Source organism: Ailuropoda melanoleuca, chromosome 1 (genome assembly GCF_002007445.2).
Source record: "Ailuropoda melanoleuca isolate Jingjing chromosome 1, ASM200744v2, whole genome shotgun sequence".
NCBI classification, from domain to species: domain Eukaryota; kingdom Metazoa; phylum Chordata; class Mammalia; order Carnivora; family Ursidae; genus Ailuropoda; species Ailuropoda melanoleuca.
In genome coordinates, this window is record NC_048218.1 from 78,874,183 (window position 1) to 78,893,135 (window position 18,953).

The 18,953-nt window shown below is 40.2% G+C and overlaps 1 protein-coding gene across 1 annotated transcript in view; it reads left to right on the forward strand.

Annotated features, from left to right (window-relative positions):
* Positions 1–18,953, forward strand: part of EHHADH (enoyl-CoA hydratase and 3-hydroxyacyl CoA dehydrogenase) — a 47,339-nt gene that overhangs the window by 15,034 nt on the left and 13,352 nt on the right. The window contains exons 4-5 of the mRNA XM_002915670.4: positions 468–579; positions 8,599–8,703. Of these exons, the coding sequence (XP_002915716.1) occupies positions 468–579; positions 8,599–8,703 (217 nt within the window). The remainder of the gene's footprint in view (positions 1–467; positions 580–8,598; positions 8,704–18,953) is intronic.

An 18,953-nucleotide genomic window follows, 5' to 3' on the forward strand; every position in this document is an offset into this window, starting at 1 on the left:
TCTTCTTTGGAGAAATGTCTATGCAGATCCTTTGCCCCTTTTTAATTGGATTGTCTTTTTATTATTGAGTTGAAAAAGTTCTTTATGTATTCTACATATCTGATTAGCAAATATTCTCTCTTATTCTGTCGGTTGTCTTTTTAATTTCTTGGCTGCCTGGCTTTTTTAGGGCTCCATAAAGCTGTTTCTGGAGAGTATCATTTTTGTTGGCCCAAACAGGTCATAATGGATCAGAGAAAAAACGTGTAAGAAGCTAGAGATGTGCTTCAACATGAAGACTTAGGGACAGCACAGCTCTGCTTATTCTGTTAACTAAAGTAGAGTGTGCACTAAATTTGCCCTGTAGAAACTCTTGCCAAATAGTATGAAACAGGGCTTTTGAGAGTGTGGGAAATCCAGGGGAATGCTTGCCTTGACTCTACAGGTCACCTCATTCTTATGATCTTCATACCTTCAAACTTCGATAGGCTCAAATTGGCTTCCCAGAAGTCACATTAGGACTCCTTCCTGGTGCAAGAGGAACCCAGCTTCTCCCCAGACTCATTGGAGTTCCTGCTGCCCTTGACTTAATTACCTCAGGTCAGTACAAACCCTGCCAACAACCGTCTGGAGCAATGTGAGGAACTGAACTAGGATGTAGAGAAATTCTAGATTGGCCATTCCCTACACGTGTAATCTTAAGAGGATACTTTAACTTCTTTGACAATCAATTTTCTCATGTGTAAAATGGGAAGAGTACCTTCCCTGAGAGCTTCTCAGACATTACCATGAAGACTACATGGGAGTGTCTTCTAAATGAAAGTGTATACAAAGCACCAATTATATATAAGGTTTTATTATAGTTCGAGTGTCCATGCACGGACACTGGTATTCACATAGGGTGCATTAAGTTCAGACCTAATTTAGAAATTGTAATATAAACAAGAATTAAAACCAGAATTATCACAGAAAGTTTTTAAGTTTTAGTGTAGAAATGATTGAACTTTTCATTTCACAACTCTTAAGATTTTAGCTACAAATAAAGGTTGTTCTCTCACTAGGGAATGTGAACAATGCAACACTAGAAAACGTTTAGACACCCTGGATTTACCAAATACCATAAGACTTAATAAAAAGATTTCCAGTTGAAGTAAGGTTAGAAGAAAGAGTCACGTTTTGATTGACACTATTTCTTCTTTCTTTATTTCTATGGGTCAGGAATTTGGGACCAGCTTAGTTGGATTCTAGTTCAAGGTTTCTCATGAAGTTGGAGTCAATACACTGACTGGAGCTGTAGCCATCTGAAAACTTGAGTGGGGCTGAAGGATCTTCTTCCAAATTGGCTCCCTCACATGGATGGCCTGTGGGGCTGACTCTTGGCAGGAGGCTGCATGTCTTCTCCATGTGGACCTCTCCCTAGAGCTGCCTGAGTGTCTTCACAAGATGGAGGCTGGGTTCCTCTGGAGTGAGTGATCCAAGACAGAGCTAGGCAAAAGCTGCAGTGTCTTCTATGACCTAGCTTTAGAGTCATGCACCGTCTTTTCTGATTGATTATGTATATACATTATATATATATACACATATATATATTATATATATATAAAATATACATGTATACATAATATATATAATATACATGTATACATAAAGTATATATGATATTGATTATAGAGGTCTTCCCTATTCCACATGGGAGGGGGCTTGAATACCCGAGAGGTGAAACTCCCTGGGAGTCACTGTATACTCACACATATGCCTACCTATTACGTGAGTCACATATATATAGTAGGTTAGATGGAGATAAGTGCTAAAGAGAAACATAAAACAGAAAGTGGGAATATAAAATGTTAGGCACAGAGGGGTAATATTTTAAATATAAAATGTTAGGGATGGAGGGGTTAAAAAGGCTTTCCTACAAAACGACATCTGGGTGAAGACCTGAAAGAGGTGAGGAGGCTTATTATGCCAATATCTGGAGGAAGATATTCCACGTGGAGAAAATAGCAAATGCAAAGCCTGGAATCAGCAGTGTGCTTGGAAGTGTCAAAGAAAAGCAAGAAGGTTGATCCAGCTGGAGTGAAGTGAGTGAGGGGAAGAGATGCAGGGATGAAGTTGCATCATGTACGGCTTTGAAGATGATAGAACCGACTTTGGCTCTTCTAGACGAGGCAGAAAGGCATTGGAGTGTTTTGAGCAGGGGAGTCACAGGCTCTCATGTTTTTTAAATATCACTCTGGCTATTGAAAATATATTAACTGGAGGTAAGGGCAAACCTAGAAGGCTGATTAGAAGCCTGCTGTAATCATCCAAGGGCAAGATGAGGAAAGCTGGCACCTGAGCAGTAGCAATGTAAATGGCGAGACATGGTCAAATTCTGCATGTGTTCTGAGGGGAGGGCCAGCAGGATTTTGTGACCCATCAAAAGTGAAATGTGCGAGAAAGAGGAGAGGAAGTGATTCTGGCGGCCTGAAAGGATGATGCCATTATTGAGATGGCAGGGAAGGTTCTAGGGAGGAATCGCAAGAGCTTACTTAGGGACACGTTAAGTCTGAGAGCCTATTAGACATCCAAGTGGAGAAGTCAAGTAGATAGTTGGACGAACTGGCCTGGGGTTTAGGAGAGAGGTCTTCTGATCTCCTCTCAGCCTCCATTTTCTCATCACTACAGGTTGCGTTAAAAAATAATGAAATTACATGACTTGCTTCTGGTATAGTACCTGCCACAAAGAAGACATTTAATGAGTGGTAACGAGTGGCAGGTAATGGTAATGAGTGGCAGGCCGAATAATGCCCCACCACCACCAAAGATGTCCATGTCGTAATCCCCAGAACCCCTGAATATATTACCTCACATTCAAAAGAGACTTTATAAGTGTGATTAAATTAAGAATCTTTTTTTTTTTTAAAGATTTTATTTATTTATTTGACAGAGATAGAGACAGCCAGCGAGAGAGGGAACACAAGCAGGGGGGAGTGGGAGAGGAAGAAGCGCTCATAGCAGAGGAGCCTGATGTGGGGCTCGATCCCAGAACGCCGGGATCACGCCCTGAGCCGAAGGCAGACACTTAACTACTGCGCCACCCAGGCGGCCCTAAATTAAGAATCTTAAGATGGGAGATTATTCTGGATTTTTCAGGTGGGCCCAGTTCATCACAAGTGTCCATAGAAGAGGGAGGCAGGAGGTCAGAGAGGAGAAAGATGCTGTCCAGCTGGCTCTGAAGATGGAGAAAGTGGCCACAAGCCAAGCAAGGCAGGCAGCCTCTAGAGGCGGGAAAAGACCATGAAACGGAGTCTCCCTTAGAGCCCCCAGCCAGTTTTGCTGACCTGTTTCAGACTTCTGGTATCCTAAACTAAGATAAGAAACATGTGTTGTTTTAAGCTGCTACATTTGTGGGAATTTGTAGAGGAAACGTATGCAGTACCTATTAATGACGCTATTAAGACTGTTGCTGTTTGGTTTGGAAAACTTTTTTTTCTAACAGAGTATGCTAAAAAAATTGTTATTGAAAGTTGAAGATCCCCTACTGATGTTAATGATGAAAAAAATACCAGCTTGTTAGGCACTGTGCCCATAGGAAGTTAATAAGTAAACAGAGTTAGATTAAATTAATACGTAAATAGCTAACCTTTGCTGATCTTCTGGAAACCATTAGAGAGCTAATTCTGGAAAGTAGAGCAATTACGACAACCACCATTGCTTTTCCACACTTCCCTGAAAATGCTACCTGAAAACAGCTGAATCTTCCGCAGTCACCGCACAAGAGATGCTTGAGCGCATTGCGATTCATTCCCTGATGTTCCCTGTCCAATCACATGACAAGGCTTACAGTGCCCTGCTCTTGCTTCTGCTTCCTTTTTTTAGGGTTTGTCCTCCTTGTTCACTGAACAGCATAGAAGGTCTCTGCTCTGTTCTCAGAGAGTTTGCTCTAGCCCCTGAATTTCTTTCTGGTCTCTCCTGGGACAGGGATACCCTCAGACTCTAGACTTTGAAGAGATGCTTCTTACCACCTAGAATAGTCAGGGAGAAGTTGTGAGTGGCATCCTTACCCTACCTGCCTTTCAGGTGGGTTAAGTCCAGGTGAGTTTTCTCTATATTTGAACAAGACGTGGAGGGTGAATTTTAGTAGCCGGGGCTCCCAAGCAGCGATAATATGTATCAGCAAATATAATTCGCTGATCAAAGCCAACAGACGAACAAAAAAACTTAACACTGAACCCAAAACCTGTGAAAATATTCTATGACATTAGAAGAGTGAAACATTAATGTGTAACAGGTTAAAGAAAATGAAAATTTTAGAAAATAATCTAAATTAGAGAAGAAAATATTGTATTTGTTAAATAAGAACACGCTGTCTAAAATCAAAGCATTAGGCCAAAAAACTTCTTTTTGAAGCGACGAAAAGAAGACAGGATGGAAGAGACAACCCAGTCAGCAACATGGAGGATAAATAGAGACACATTTCTGAAATTCAGAAGAATTTAACAAAAAGATACAGAAGGCGTGTGATCGAGGTCTCTGCTTTGAATGGCAAGAGCTCCCAAAGCATGAAGCAAAAAAGGTGAGAAACAGTAACCAAAGGAAAAGATAGAAGAAACGCTTCAGATATGAAATGGAACCAGAGATTACATTTCAGCGAGCTCACCATTTTCTTGGAAAAACTGATGAGATATCAATTGCCTGGTGTATTTTGGTAATGATTTTAAACTTCCAGGAAATGGAATCCCGCAAGATTCCAAAAGATAAAAAACAAAACCAAAGATTACTTTCAAAATAACTAAGATCACTCTAGCCACAAATAAATGCTAAATATATGGAACATTTATATATGATCCTAGTACCCAGGGCTCTGAGGCAGCGATAGTGTGTGTCAAATCAGATAATACACGGTCCTAGTGCGTGAATGTTCCATACGTTTGTCATACATTATTATCCCTACGTTATTATCATTTTTAAAGACTCTATAGAATCCTAGAATGTAGGGTCCTATTCTAAGATATATACAATCTTTAAAATGGTAGTCTGTATCGGAAGTTGTTAAGGCATGGTCCAGGGACCCCTGGGTATGCCTAAGACCACTGGGGCATTTCATGAAGTCCGAGCTACTTTCATAACAATAGGACGTGACTTGCCTTTTCCACTCTAGTTCTCTCACATATGTATAGTAGAACTTTCCAGAGGTGGTTGTATGCTGTGTGATGTCAGAGCAGATGAAATGCAGAAGCAGATATGAGAACCCAGATGTCTTCTATTAAGCCAGACATGAAAGAAATTCGCAAAAATAGAAAACAGTGTCACTCTTCTCACTAAGCTTTTGAAATTTTGAAAATATATTTTGCCTTAAAATGTATTCATGTTAACATTAATGTTAACATTAACATTTTTCCTTGTTATTTTAAAGTGATTTAATAAAGAAACGTTTTTAAAGTTCTCAGTTTTCATTTCTAATATGGTAAATATTGATAAAAATAATCCACATAAACAAAAGCTTTTTGGAGTCCTCCATTATCTTTAGGAGTGCTAAGCAGTCCTAAGATTAAAAAATTTGAAAACTGCTAATTGAAATCTGTATTTTTTTCTGACACAGAAACCACAATATAAAACTGTGTATACATGATCCAAATTAGAAAATAGTATGAGTCTATGTGCATAAAAAATGCTTCTTTTTTTCTTTCAAATGCTGGGGAGGTGTTATAAATCTGTACAGAGTATGAAAGGGTAGCTAGAAAAACTAAAAACATTACATTTCTTGCTTTCAATAAATTAAATTAGAAATTGTCTTAAGTTACAATGGTATGATGAGTACACTTTTAAGAATGTACAGTATGTGAAGTGTCTAATGTAAAATTTATAAGAGGGTGCTTACAACCCAGTGTACTACAGAATTCAAAGCACACAAGACAATTCATTCTGCAAAAGATCAAATAGAAAGGAAGCAAAGCAGAATAAAATATAGGGGAAATTATAATAGTGTGAAATGAGTCTGTAAGGTCTAAGGTTTACAAAAATTGAAGCATGTGAGGGCATATTGAGGAATTTTGTGTCTCTGTTTTCACCGTTAAGTCTCAAAGACAAGCCTATCTTGGGGGAAATCAGGAAGAAATCTGGCTTCTTTGACAAAAAGAAATGAAGTGAACAAGGATTGCCCTTTCCAAAGCACTGCTGCTTATATAAATATCACTATTTTTAACCTGATGAAGAGAAGAAGTACAAACAGTGAGGATATGATGGATTTTTGATTTGCATAGAAAAGGTCGCAGTGAATTAGAAGAAAACTAACATTTGAATCATACACCTATCTTTTTAAGTTGTCTGTACGATTTTAGGGGGACTTTAAAATGACATCTGGAAAGGATTCTATGTAGGAAAAGATTTTCTAAAGACTGGGAAAGAAGTCATGAAGAACATCGGAAAAAACCGAGATTACCCACTTTGGAGAAGCGAAGTCTCAGCTTCAGTCATCCCACGTCTCCTTATAGCAGCTCTAGGCAGGGCTTTTATTCAAGTCAATTGGACAGTGGTTATTGTCTACACTGAGGGCAGCAAGAGAAAAAGCAAGTTTAAATCTGAGCCTGAAGATTTGGGTTATACCTACAGAGCTGTGTCTTTCGGCCCTTGAAACAGTTAAAGTAGCCGCAATCTCACTGACTTTGTAAGAAGAGTCATGATACACCTCCTCTTGTGTGAAATCCAGGCTAGAAACAATCATTTTACAGCTGAAGGAATTTGCAGTCCATCCTCTGGGTGGCTCACATTACCTACTCAGGGGCCCCAAAACTTCTTTTCATACTCAGGTTTCCATTTTCCATTTTATCTGCTGTGGTGCTCTTAACCCAGGCAGGCTAATTCACTCACCACTTACCCAAGTGATTTTTTTTTGGGGGGGGTCTCCACTTTAGACTCCCTTGCAAACTTAAGTATGAGTCAGGGAAATATTAAAACAGGCTTACTAAACATAGCCTAAGCTGATATCTAGAATCAGCTACGTTAACTACGGCGTTAACACTTTATTTTTTTAAAAAGACTTTTGATTCATTCATTTGAGAGAGAGAGAGAACACAAGCAGGGGAGAGGGAGAGGAAGAGGCAGACTCCCCGGCGAGCTGGGAGCCCGAGGTGGGGCTGGATCCCAGGACCTGAAGATTGTGACCTGAGCCAAAGGCAAATGCCCAACCTTCTGAGCCACCTAGGCACCCCCCCTCAAGTGATCTTATACACAGGAGACTTGACTCTTGTAGCTACACATCCACTCCTCACTGCCCTCATCACCCCAGAAGGAAATCTGGGAGCCTGTTTTCAAAGGCACTTCTAGAAAATTCCCCAAATAATGTTGCAGAGTGGCCCCTGCCGGAAATCATTGAACTGTCTCTCTGGTCCAGAAAACCCATTTATAACTCTCAGGAGCACTGCTGAGAACTGGGGAGGGAGGGTTCTTCTCGAAGGTGACATCCACTAACACTGTACAAGCAGCAAGGACTGTGGCATTGTTGCCACCAAGACCGATTTGATGATCACTTTCCACAAGGCAAGATGGGACTGGCAAGGAAGCAAGTAAGGTGTTACTGTCTCCTTTCTTCTGACCCCGTGATAAAGGATGCTCCTATCCCTTAACCCGCTAGTTCAGAATATTCAGATTAAATTACGTATTTACACCCGGTGAAGAGCTCAGGAGTGATGCTTATCAAACTTCTTAACACCCTAAAGCTGTCATTCCATACTGGAGGCTGCCAGTGCTGCTGCCACGGGATGCTAGATGCTCCTGGTACCACCTCCATCAGACACTAGATGTCGCTAGCTGCTGCTTCGTGTCCTCACTCCAGGCTAACAACCCTCTATAGAGCACTCCTTTCGCCAAACCTGGGGTCATGGGCCACAGCCTACCTGCATGGATCTGAAGGAACAATTGTCTGATCACTTCTGCTGCCTTTTTAGCTTCTGTAGGAGAAGGCAGAGCTCCAAAACTCACACAACAGCAACTCTGCAAACAAAGGTAGGGGTTGAGATGCTGGGTAGGCAAAAAATGACAGCCATCCATCCCATTTATCCTGTGTAATTTTGCTTATAATGTAAACAGTGTCAACTTAATGATTTTCCCCTGTTTACCCCACTACATTCATGTTTCAGGACTGTCTTATTTATTTTTCTTTTAATCAGTATTGGTATTACGTCGGTATATATTGGTATAAGAGAGATACTGCTGCTCTGCATTACTGTCTCTATTATTTTTCTCAAAAATCGATCAGCTCTTCTCTAGAGAGGTATAGTCTACAAAGTGCTTCCACAGAGATTTACAGAATGCAAAGAAAATGCGTTATTCTCACCTGATACTCAGGATTACCAAGGTAAGCATAATTATTCCCATTTGCCTAGGAGGAAGGGGAGGTCCTCGTATGATTCTTCGTCATAACACAAATAGCAGTAGAAGGTAGAGCTGAAGCGTGAACTAAGTTTTCTGGTTACCTACGCAGTGACCTTTCTACTATAATAGTCAGTGTTTTGCTTATTTATTTCATTTAATAATAGACGTTTGTATCCAGGACAGATAACCTTCCCTACTAGAGAAAGTAATGCTTGTGCTTTAACCTCACATTGTTTTTTTGTTTTGTTTTGTTTTTTGTTTCAGGAAGACACATTTTGGCGGATGAAGCACTCAAGCTGGGTATTCTAGATGAAATTGTGAACTCAGACCCGGTTGAAGAAGCAATCAAATTAGCCGAGAGAATTTCTGGTAAGAAGATAATCATGAAAATAGCACAAGATTAGAAGCAAGCTAAACTTTCATTTTAATAAGGAATTCCTTAACTATGTTATGGTACATCCATGGGATAGAATATGATGGAGCTTTAAAATGAATAAGAAACTTTACATATTGTTGCATTATGAATGCTGCAACATATTGTATTATTAGGTGAAAAACACTATGCGTCAGGGACCTTGAGTGGCTCAGTCGGTTAAGCATCTGCCTTTGGCTCAGGTCATGATCCTGGAGTCCTAGGATCAAGTCCCGCATTGGGCTCCCTGTTCAGCGGGGAGTCTGCTTCTCCTTCTGACCCTCCCCACTCTCATGCTCTCTCTCTCAAATAAATAAATAAAAATCTTTAAAATAAGAAAAAAACACTGTACATCATTCTGTATAGCGGTTCACCATTCATGGAAAAAGGAGAGGGGGATGGGACTGAATGTCTGGGGGGACGTAGGTAGTGACTGTTCATCTACATGGAAGATATTTCTGTAAAGATTCACAAGAAATAGTTCATGGTTTCCTCTGGGAATGGGGTTGGTCAGCCAGGAAAGCTTTTGGAAGAAGACTTCGTTACCTTTTTGTACCTTTTGAATTTGCATTGAAATAATGTATTTTCTGTAAGAAATAGAGTTAAAATGAAAACAAGCAAACATTTCAGCCAATAGAAACAAGCCTCTCAGGGCGCCTGGGCGGCTCGGTTGGTTGAAGATTCAACTCCTGGTTTTGGCTCAGGTCATGATCTCAGCCTGCGAGGTCAGGCTGCACTCAGCGGGGCGTCTGTTTGAACATTCTCTCCCTCTGCCCCTCAGCCCACTCTCTCTCTCTCTCTCAAATAAATAAATAAATAAATATTGAAGAAAAAAGAAAGAAAGAAACAAGACTAATTTGCCGCAGTGAAACCATGGTTATGTCTCAGCTGTACTTTCCTTCTCTCACTGGTTTCTCACTTTATGGATTCATGGCATTCCTTTAAGAGTTCTTGGGAGTGGCACCCCTAGAGTTTTCCCTTTTTCTTTTTTTCAGCCGTTCCTTTCCAATTTATGGAGATTGGCAGTGAGATGGAGAGGGTTAAAGAGTGCCAGAAGAAGTAATGGGGAGCAGCGTTGGGTCCCAGGGAGAGCAGGGCGTTCATCTTTCTGCTTGCTGGTAGGCAGTGGCTCAGTGTCATTCAAAGGCATTCTTTTGAAAAAGTCATTCTTTTGTTGACCCTGGCAGGGACCAAACACTTCCCTGAAATAATCTTTCTTTTTGTGGCTCTAGCCAGTTGAGGTTTCAGTGAGACCGTGAGAGCTTAAACTGGAGAGGCCAGGAACTGTGGAGAGAAAATCCTGGTGACTCAGAAAGAGAATTAGCAAGTCTTTGCCCAAAAGGGAATGAGTCTCCTGGTATCTTTCTCTCTTCCATACAATCATCACCAACTTTTTGTTGCAGATTTTGTTGTGCCTCCCCGGAGGGCTTATTGTTGTGTTGGCTGACAGCAAAAGCTATTTGCGTTTGGAGACCTGTACGTGAGTTTTTTGGTTTGGGGCTTGTGATAGACCCATGTCTAACATTGACACCCATGGCTTCAGTGTATAAAGAACTAGGTCTCAACAGGAAGTTCTTTTCCTTAACTGATTTCCCTAGATTGACATTTGAGAGTTAAGCAACTAAAAGAGATAGATGAGGATCATAGTCTGGTAAATTGTAGAATGGTCTGTTTTAAATTTTAAAAATTTATTTGACTTCCAGGGCGCCTGGGTGGCGCAGTCGTTAAGTGTCTGCCTTTGGCTCAGGGTGTGATCCCAGCGTTCTGGGATCGAGCCCCCATGTCAGGCTCCTTCGAGCCTGCTTCTTCCTCTCCCACTCCCCCGCTTGTGTTCCCTCTCTCGCTGGCTGTCTCTCTGTCACATAAATAAAATCTTTAAAAAAAATTTATTTGACTTTAAAAATAATTTTTAAATTAGAAAACTAAACGTTAAGTTATTTTTTTTATTTATAAAATTTATAAAATGGCCTGCTCAGTCTCAGCAGCATTGCACAGTTTGTCCACTTGATGGCATCCAAATATTGAGGAGGAATTATATGCCTTTTTTTTTTTTTTTTTTTTTTTTTTTTTTTAATCATCTGCTTTAAAATTTGGTAATTCACCTGTTCACAGTATGGAGATGGTTTTTGGCTTTGGACAATTATGTATAACTATTTTAAATTATAATTATGAAAAGCATACATAAATATGTAAAATTATATATAAAGATGTCTAAAATATAAATTTATATATATTCTATAATTATAGCTATACAGAGTATGAATATAGCCAAAAATTTAAAGGAAATATGCAAAAATGAAAATAAGTTTTTTTCAAGAAATTTCAAGTTATCTTTGCTTCTGTTTTCATTTCTTCCAGCTTTATTAGCATATAATTTAAACACAATAAAATCCACCCATTTCAAGTGTAGAGTTTAAAGAATTTTTGTACTTGTTTATAGGTGTGTAACTACTGTCACAATCAATATATAGTTCTATTGCCCTAAAAAAAAATATTTTCATGCCTCTTTCCAGTAGACTCTCTTCCCTTCCCCTTGGCCACAGATAATCACTGACCTACTTCCTGTTACTATAGTTTTGTTTTTTTTAGAATTTCATGTGGTTGGAATCACAATATAGCATGTAGCCTTTGTGTCTGACTCCTTTCACTTAGCATAATGTCTTTTTAAATTCATCCATGTTGTTTCACGTAATAATATTTCATTCTTTTTTTTGTTACCTAATAGTATTCCATGGTATGGATATATCACAATTTGATTACCCATTTATCAGTTGGTGGACATTTAGGTTGTTTTCACTTTGGACCTGCACAAATCTGTGTAGACACATTTCCCTTTCTCTTGAGTAAATACCTAAGAATAGAATTGCCAAGTAGTATAGTAAGTATATACTTAATTCTTAAATGCTTTTGAAACTTGATGGTTAATGAAAAATCATAAGTGGGGGCGCCTGGGTGGCACAGCGGTTAAGCATCTGCCTTCGGCTCAGGGCGTGATCCCGGCGTTATGGGATCGAGCCCCACATCAGGCTCCTCTGCTGTGAGCCTGCTTCTTCCTCTCTCACTCCCCCTGCTTGTGTTCTCTCACTCGCTGGCTGTCTCTATCTCTGTTGAATAAATAAATAAAATCTTTAAAGAAAAAAAAAAGAAAAATCATAAGTGAATTGGAAGATACTAATTTTTACCAAGCAAATTGGAGAAGAAAAATAATAGGGTGAGACTGAGCGTAAACAAGCTCTTAACTATACTGCTTGTAGAACATCTCACTTAGAGGGCAATTGGGCAATTATGTATTGAGACTTGCTCATATCTTTTGACTCTGTATATTTCTATTAGGAATTTATCATAAAGTATCACAGAAATATACAGAGATTTGTGTACAGTGATACTACTGAAACTTTATCATTGTAAAATATTGGAAACCAACTCAAAAACCTAATTTTAGGGGATTAGTTACATAAAAGATAGTAGATGACAATGAAGCAATCCCATTCAGCCATTAAAACTTCCATTTTTAAAGTTGAAGAACTTGGGGAAATGCTTACATGTAATATTGTAGAAAACAGCCAGATAGGAAAATGCACAATTTTGTGTGTATGTCTTCATATGCGTATTTGCATAAGGAAATAAACTAACAAATTTTTGTTAGTGGTTGTATTGGGCGGTAGGTAATGAAGACACTTGATTTTTTTTATGTTTATCTTGGGGTGCCTAGGTGTCTCAGTCGGTTAAGCATCTGGCTCTTGATTTCGGCTCGGTTCATGATCTCAGGGTTGTGTGATCAAGAGTCCCAAGTAGGGCTCTGCACTCAGTTGGGAGTCTGCTTCTTTCTCTCTCCCCCCACCCCGCCTGTCCCCCTGCATGCATGCTCACGTGTGCTCTCTCTTTCTCTCTAAAATAAATATATAAATCTGTAAAAAAAAAAAAAAGTTTATCTTTTCCTAATATCTGAGTCATTGAATTTACCCAAAGGAAAACGGGATGTCTGGCCGGTGTGGAAAAGGTGCAGTCTGTAGAGATCTGGGCTCCGGGCAGGAAGTCGGGAGACCTGGATTATAGTCTTGACCTTCTATAGACCTTAGCAAATCAGCTTTTTGGACTTGATCAATAAAAGGAAAAGATTCAGTAAAATTAGTTTTGATTTCAAACCCTGTTCTGAGACCCAACAGGCTCCAGTGGTTGGGCTCCTTTTTTGTTTTTACGACACCCTGGGCAGTTCCACTATGTCTCTTATGGAGGTTAAGTCTTAGAATCCCCATGGGAAACTCTGGGAATTTTACTGTTTGGTTTTATTTATTTATTTTTTTTTAGAGAGAGAGAAAGAGAGAACACATGAGCCGGGGGGGGTGGTGGGGGGGCAGAGGCAGAGGGAGAGAGAGAGTCTCAAGCAAGCTCCACTCCCAGCACAGAGCCTAACAAGGGGCTCGGTCTTACGACCCTGAGATCATGACCTGAGCTGAAATCAAGAGTCAGACGCTTAACTGACAGAGCCATTCAGGCGCCTCTGTTGTTGCTGTTAAAATGAGTTCCACTATTTGGAATCCTATGATTCCTTGATGTTCCTTTGTAATAGGTAAATGTCAGAGATACAAGGTAGAGAAATAGTGCAAATCAACAAAGGACTATCTCATAGAATCGTATGTACATTTGCCATTTATTACCTTACAAAATGCATAGCGTAGAGAGACTTAGTATTTTGTCTTTCATTTTCATTGAAGGTCTTGTGCTTTTTCTTTCTTTTTGTTCCAGGCTTTCCCTCCTCTTCTTCTTCTCCTTCTCCTCCTCCTTCTTCTTTCTGGTCTTTATTTGCTTTGCAATATAGCTATGAGTATGTGGTTATTTGGCAGAACAAAAATGATGGATTGACTTGAAGGAGAGACTCCACAAAAATCTTTTATAAATATACATTTACATTTTATACTAGGTATTTGTGAGTATATTAAAAACCACTGAATTGTAAACTTTAAAATGGTGCTTTTATTTAGTTTCCACATTCCATAGGAAAGGAGAGAAGGAAGGGAATTTCCAATGGTCAGTGTTGCAATCAGCAGTTTGGAACCAGATATGGGTGGAAGATTATAGGAGGTTAGCATGTATCTAAAAATATGACTTGGAGGGCATCTGGGTGGTCCAGTCAGTTGAGCATCTGACTCTTGATCTCAGCTTCAGTCTTGGTTTCAGGGTCGTGAGTTCAAGCCCCCATAAAAATATATATATATTTACATTTTCATATATATATATGAATCTGTATATATGAATCATATATACATATATGATTTGGGAAGTAGCTGCAGATTTCTTTACAATTTAACATAAATGCTGGAGAGCAGAGTTGACTGTGAAAGTTAATTAGCGTCATGCATCTTAATGCACTTGTTATATGGAGCTTCTCAGACTACTGCAGTGCAGTGGATTTAGCAGAGCAATTCAGAATTCCTTGGCTAAACCAGATTGCTTTGGCTAAGCTGGGAGGAGAGGGTCCTGTAAAATGCTATTTATTTGCACCTGCATTTGGCCTGCAGCCTGCTTATTCCCGAACTGAGTAAGAACTCTCCATTCCCACGTGCGTGTTTCTTCTGGCATGAAGCTGAAAGTGGGTGCTGTTTTTCAGAGATGGGCACAGGAGACATCCAGCTGGGGGCCTCCACTCAGGAACCCAATGCTGTTTTTGTCCCTGTAATGAACCCTGGTTCTGTTACTGTTACGGCACCATGGTAGCCATTTTTAGCGATTCTAATTCTGCCTACAGACTTTGGTCTGTGTGTTCATTTTGATTTTGTGACTTTAAACAAATCTTAATGGTATCCTCGTCTTTCTCTCCATTTTATCTTTCGCTTTTTGTAATTTATTTTTGCTCTCTGTGGACCTTTATAGACACGTTTCACAAGAACAGAGTGACCCTGCCTCACAGAGAAGGCCTAAGCACATGTCTAAATTGAGCTGCCCTTTTTTGTAATACCTGAGTTCTGTGGGTGACCTCCTGCAAGACTGAAAAAGTACAGTTGTCCTGTCTGTCCTTTGCAGAGCTGTGACAAACAAAGCTTACTTACTGTTTACCCAAATTGGAGAGGGGACCGTCTCTGTCTTAGGTAACCATTTCTGTAAATTGCATGTTGTGGCTCTCTTTAAACTAGGCAGAGAAAATCTCTTCCTGTCAGGCTACCAGAAAGAGGGAAAATAATCCCCTCCTTTTCTTCCTTTGGGAGGGCGATTCCCCCCCCCTTTTTTTTTAAATCAAAACTGAATATTTGCTTTACAATACCTCAAAGAATTAAGAAAAAAAATGTGAATGGGTCAAGGAAAAAATTCAATTATAAGCATATTCGGATCACGAATTAGTTCCTCTTCTCCCCATTTTCCTGGGCAGCAAATGCTGGTGCTGACCTGCCTCTACCTGCCTCTCTTATTATGTGGGTGCCGCTGAGTGAATTTAAAACAACCAAGTGTATAAGAAACACACGTTGAAAACACCGTACCCAAAGGGGAAATTCTGAATATGTTTTGTTCTAATAGAACGAATTTGTAAGGTAATAGCATCCTTTATAACTGCAGCAGGAAAGAGGTAGAAAATTGAGCAGGGAAAAAGCGTCTGTCCTTGCGCCCGGATCCACGGCTCTCCAGTGGGTGTGCTCAGCTTGGCCCTAGACTAGTCCGGACAGGGGCCACGGGTAGTTCCGAACGCCCCTCTGCAGTCAGAGAGGTTCTGAGTATCCCCAGGATAACAGCGTTATGCCGATCAGCCATAATTACTGCAGGAATTATGGCACACCATTAAGCAGGCTTTTCTTTTTTTCTTTTCTCTCTGTTTTTTTTTTTTTCTCTTTCCTTTTCAGTGCCTGGCCCAGGGCAAAGTTTGCCGGGAGCTGCGGCTGTCCTCGACCCAGGGGCTGACCTAATGCTCTGCTCTTACACTTTCCAGAAGCTACACCTCAAAATCAAGTGTTGAAGTTTTAAAAAGTACTCATGTGTAGGCCCCACCCTTAAATATTCCTAGCTGGGTCTACAGCGGGACACGGGCATCTGAACTTTTTAAATTCCGCGGATAACTCTGATGTGTACTGTGGTGTTGAGAATCTGTCCTAATCAGATGGGAATTCTGGTAGTGTCACAAGGGCAGAGATTCAGCTCTAAGATATGCCCTGTCCCCAGCACAGACTGCCCCAGTGCCCACAGCACTGGCGGCTCAGTCCCCTTTCCTCATGCACTTCATCCTCCACGTACTTGTCACCTCTCTCCTCCTCCCCACACTGACCACTCTTGTCTGCCTTTTGGGTCACCAGGAAATGAAATCTGATATAGGCCCTGGAAAGGTCTTCATTCTTCTCAGCTGAACTTGCCTTCCTAGAAATTGAGGATCAGACTAACACACTGGATAATTGAGCAAGTCATTGGAAACCTGTCGGGTAGAGTTCATGTCATTCCAAGAATAGCCAGGCAAATAGGGACCACATGTCTAACCACCGTCTTCCCCAACTTTCCTGTTCTCAACGTCATATGGGAAAGCATTAATTTAAAAATCCGTTATTGGGGATGCCTGGGTGGCTCAATTAGTTAAGCATCTGCCTTCAGCTCAGCTCATGATCCCAGGGTCCTGGGTTCAAGGCCCGCAGCAGGCTCCCTGCCCAGCGGGGAGCCTGCTTCTCCCTCTGCCTGCTGCTCCCCCTGCTTGTGCTCTGTCTCTCCCTCTTTCTCTCTGTCAAATAAATAAAATCTTTAAAAAATAATAAAAATCCATTATTTTCGATTCTACTTAGTCATCAGGCATTAAGGAAGTATTGTTGCCTTCTAGGTTAAAAATGTTTGAGATTATGCAGTGCCTCAAGGATAAATTTACATGTGTACGTGATTAATCCAAATCTTAGACAGTCTCCCTTGCACACATAGTAATACACCAATGCCAGACAGGTTCATGTTCATATGCCTTTTTATATTGAAACTGCTTCATAACCTCTGGTAGGTTTTCTGTCTAATTAACCAAAGTGTGCATATTTGATGTGATGGTGTATTCTTGAAGAGATGGTAGCATTTAAAAAAAAAACAGTATCTGGCATAGTGTTTTAGACAACAGTTTTGGCAATAAGATTTGTTACACATTTATTCTTTTTTATTTGAAGATCTGCTAATGCATTTATTGTAATGCAATTGACAAGAGTTTATTATATTGCAATTGGTGAGAGAATTTGGTTATTTCTGTGACATACATCTTAAAATTATGACTGATAACATTACACCAGGACATAACAAATTTTTAGGAATTTTATATAAATATATTCTGAAGAAAGTTCAACATCACATCTTATTTGATAAAGCTTCTCATACACATTTATCCTTTGATGCAAACTTCAGAATAATCATTCTGTTGAAAAAAAAATCATTCCGTTAAGTTATTTTTACTTTTATTATTATTTTTTTTTAAGTAGGCTTCACACCCGATGTGGGGTTCAAACTTATGACCCTGAGATCAAGAATCACATGCTCTACTGACTGGGCCAACCAGGCACCCTGTTGAGTAATTTTTTTTAAAATATAGAACCACAAGGGTTATGATTAGAAATTCATATATAGGGGCTCCTGGGTGGCACAGCGGTTAAGCGTCTGCCTTCGGCTCAGGGCGTGATCCCGGCGTTATGGGATCAAGCCCCACATCAGGCTCCTCTGCTGTGAGCCTGCTTCTTCCTCTCCCACTCCCCCTGCTTGTGTTCCCTCTCTCACTGGCTGTCTCTATCTCTGTCGAATAAATAAATAAAATCTTTTTTAAAAAAAAGAAATTCATATATAATATATGTGGAAAATGTTTATATTTTTATGTTATGAAATGTTTATATCCAGGAACATGGAGTCTCTCTCTTTATTAAAGTTTTTATATGTTCTTCAATAAAATGGTATAGTTATCTTCTTCTTAAACATCTTGTACATTTCTTGATAAGTTCATTTCTAAGCATTTTAAAAAATAGCTTTAATGAGGCGTAATTCACCGTACAGAGTTGCACAGCTATCCCCATGAGTCAGTTTTAGGACTTGTCACCACCCCCAAAATTTCCCTCGTTTTGTTGCAGCCTATCCCACTTCCACCCCCAGCCTTAGGCAAACACTGATTTTTCTTTCTCTACAGATTTTCCTTTTCTGGACATTTACCATGAACAGCATCGTATCATATGTAATCTTTTGATCTGGCTTCTTTCAGTTTGCATAATATTTTTGAGGTTCATTTGAATTGCAGCATGTATCAGTAATTTGCTGATAGTATTTTAATTGCTGAACAGTATTCCACTGCATAGCTCTCCCACATTTTCTTTTCTTTTCTTTTTTTTTTTTTTAAAGATTTTATTTATTTATTTGACAGAGATAGAGACAGACAGCCAGCGAGAGAGGGAACACAAGCAGGGGGAGCGGGAGAGGAAGAAGCAGGCTCACAGCGGAGGAGCCTGATGTGGGGCTCGATCCCAGAACACTGGGATCACGCCCTGAGCCAAAGGCAGATGCTTAACCATTGTGCCACCCAGGCGCCCCTCTCCCACATTTTCTTTATCCCTTCATCAGTTGGTGAGCTAGTATGAATAATACTGTTACGGATATTTGTACGCAAGGTTTATGGGGACATATGTTTTCATTTCTCTTAGGTAGATTCCTTGGAGTGAAGTTGCTGGGTCGAACAATAAGCTGATCTTTTTAAGGAACTGCCCAAATGTTTTCCTAAGTAGATGTACTGTCCTGTTTTAGATTTTCACAAAGAGTGGCTGAGGATTCCAGTTACTCCACATCCTCACCAACACCTGGTATTGATGTCTTTTCGATAATAGTCATTTTAGTGGGTCTGTCTTAGTTATCTAGCTACATAACAGAATTACCCCAAAATTTAACTGCTTAAAAGCAAACATTTTTTACCTGGCAGTCTCTGTGGGTCAGGAACGTAGGTGTGGTGAGCTAGGTTCTCCGGTTTAGGATTTCAGGTAAGATTGCGTTCAAGGTATTGTCTGTGGCTCTTCCACCTCAAGGCTTGACTGGGCGGGGGGGATCTGCTTCCACGTTCACTCAAGGGGTTGTTAGTTGGATTCAGTTCCATATGGTCTGTTGGACTGAGGGCCTTAGCTTCTCGCTGGCTGTTGGCTGAAGGTCTCCTTCAGTTCTTTGGCACGTGGGCTTCACCAAAGGGCGGCTCACACATGGCAGCTGGCTTCCATCAGAATGAATGAGTGAGAGAGCAAGAGAC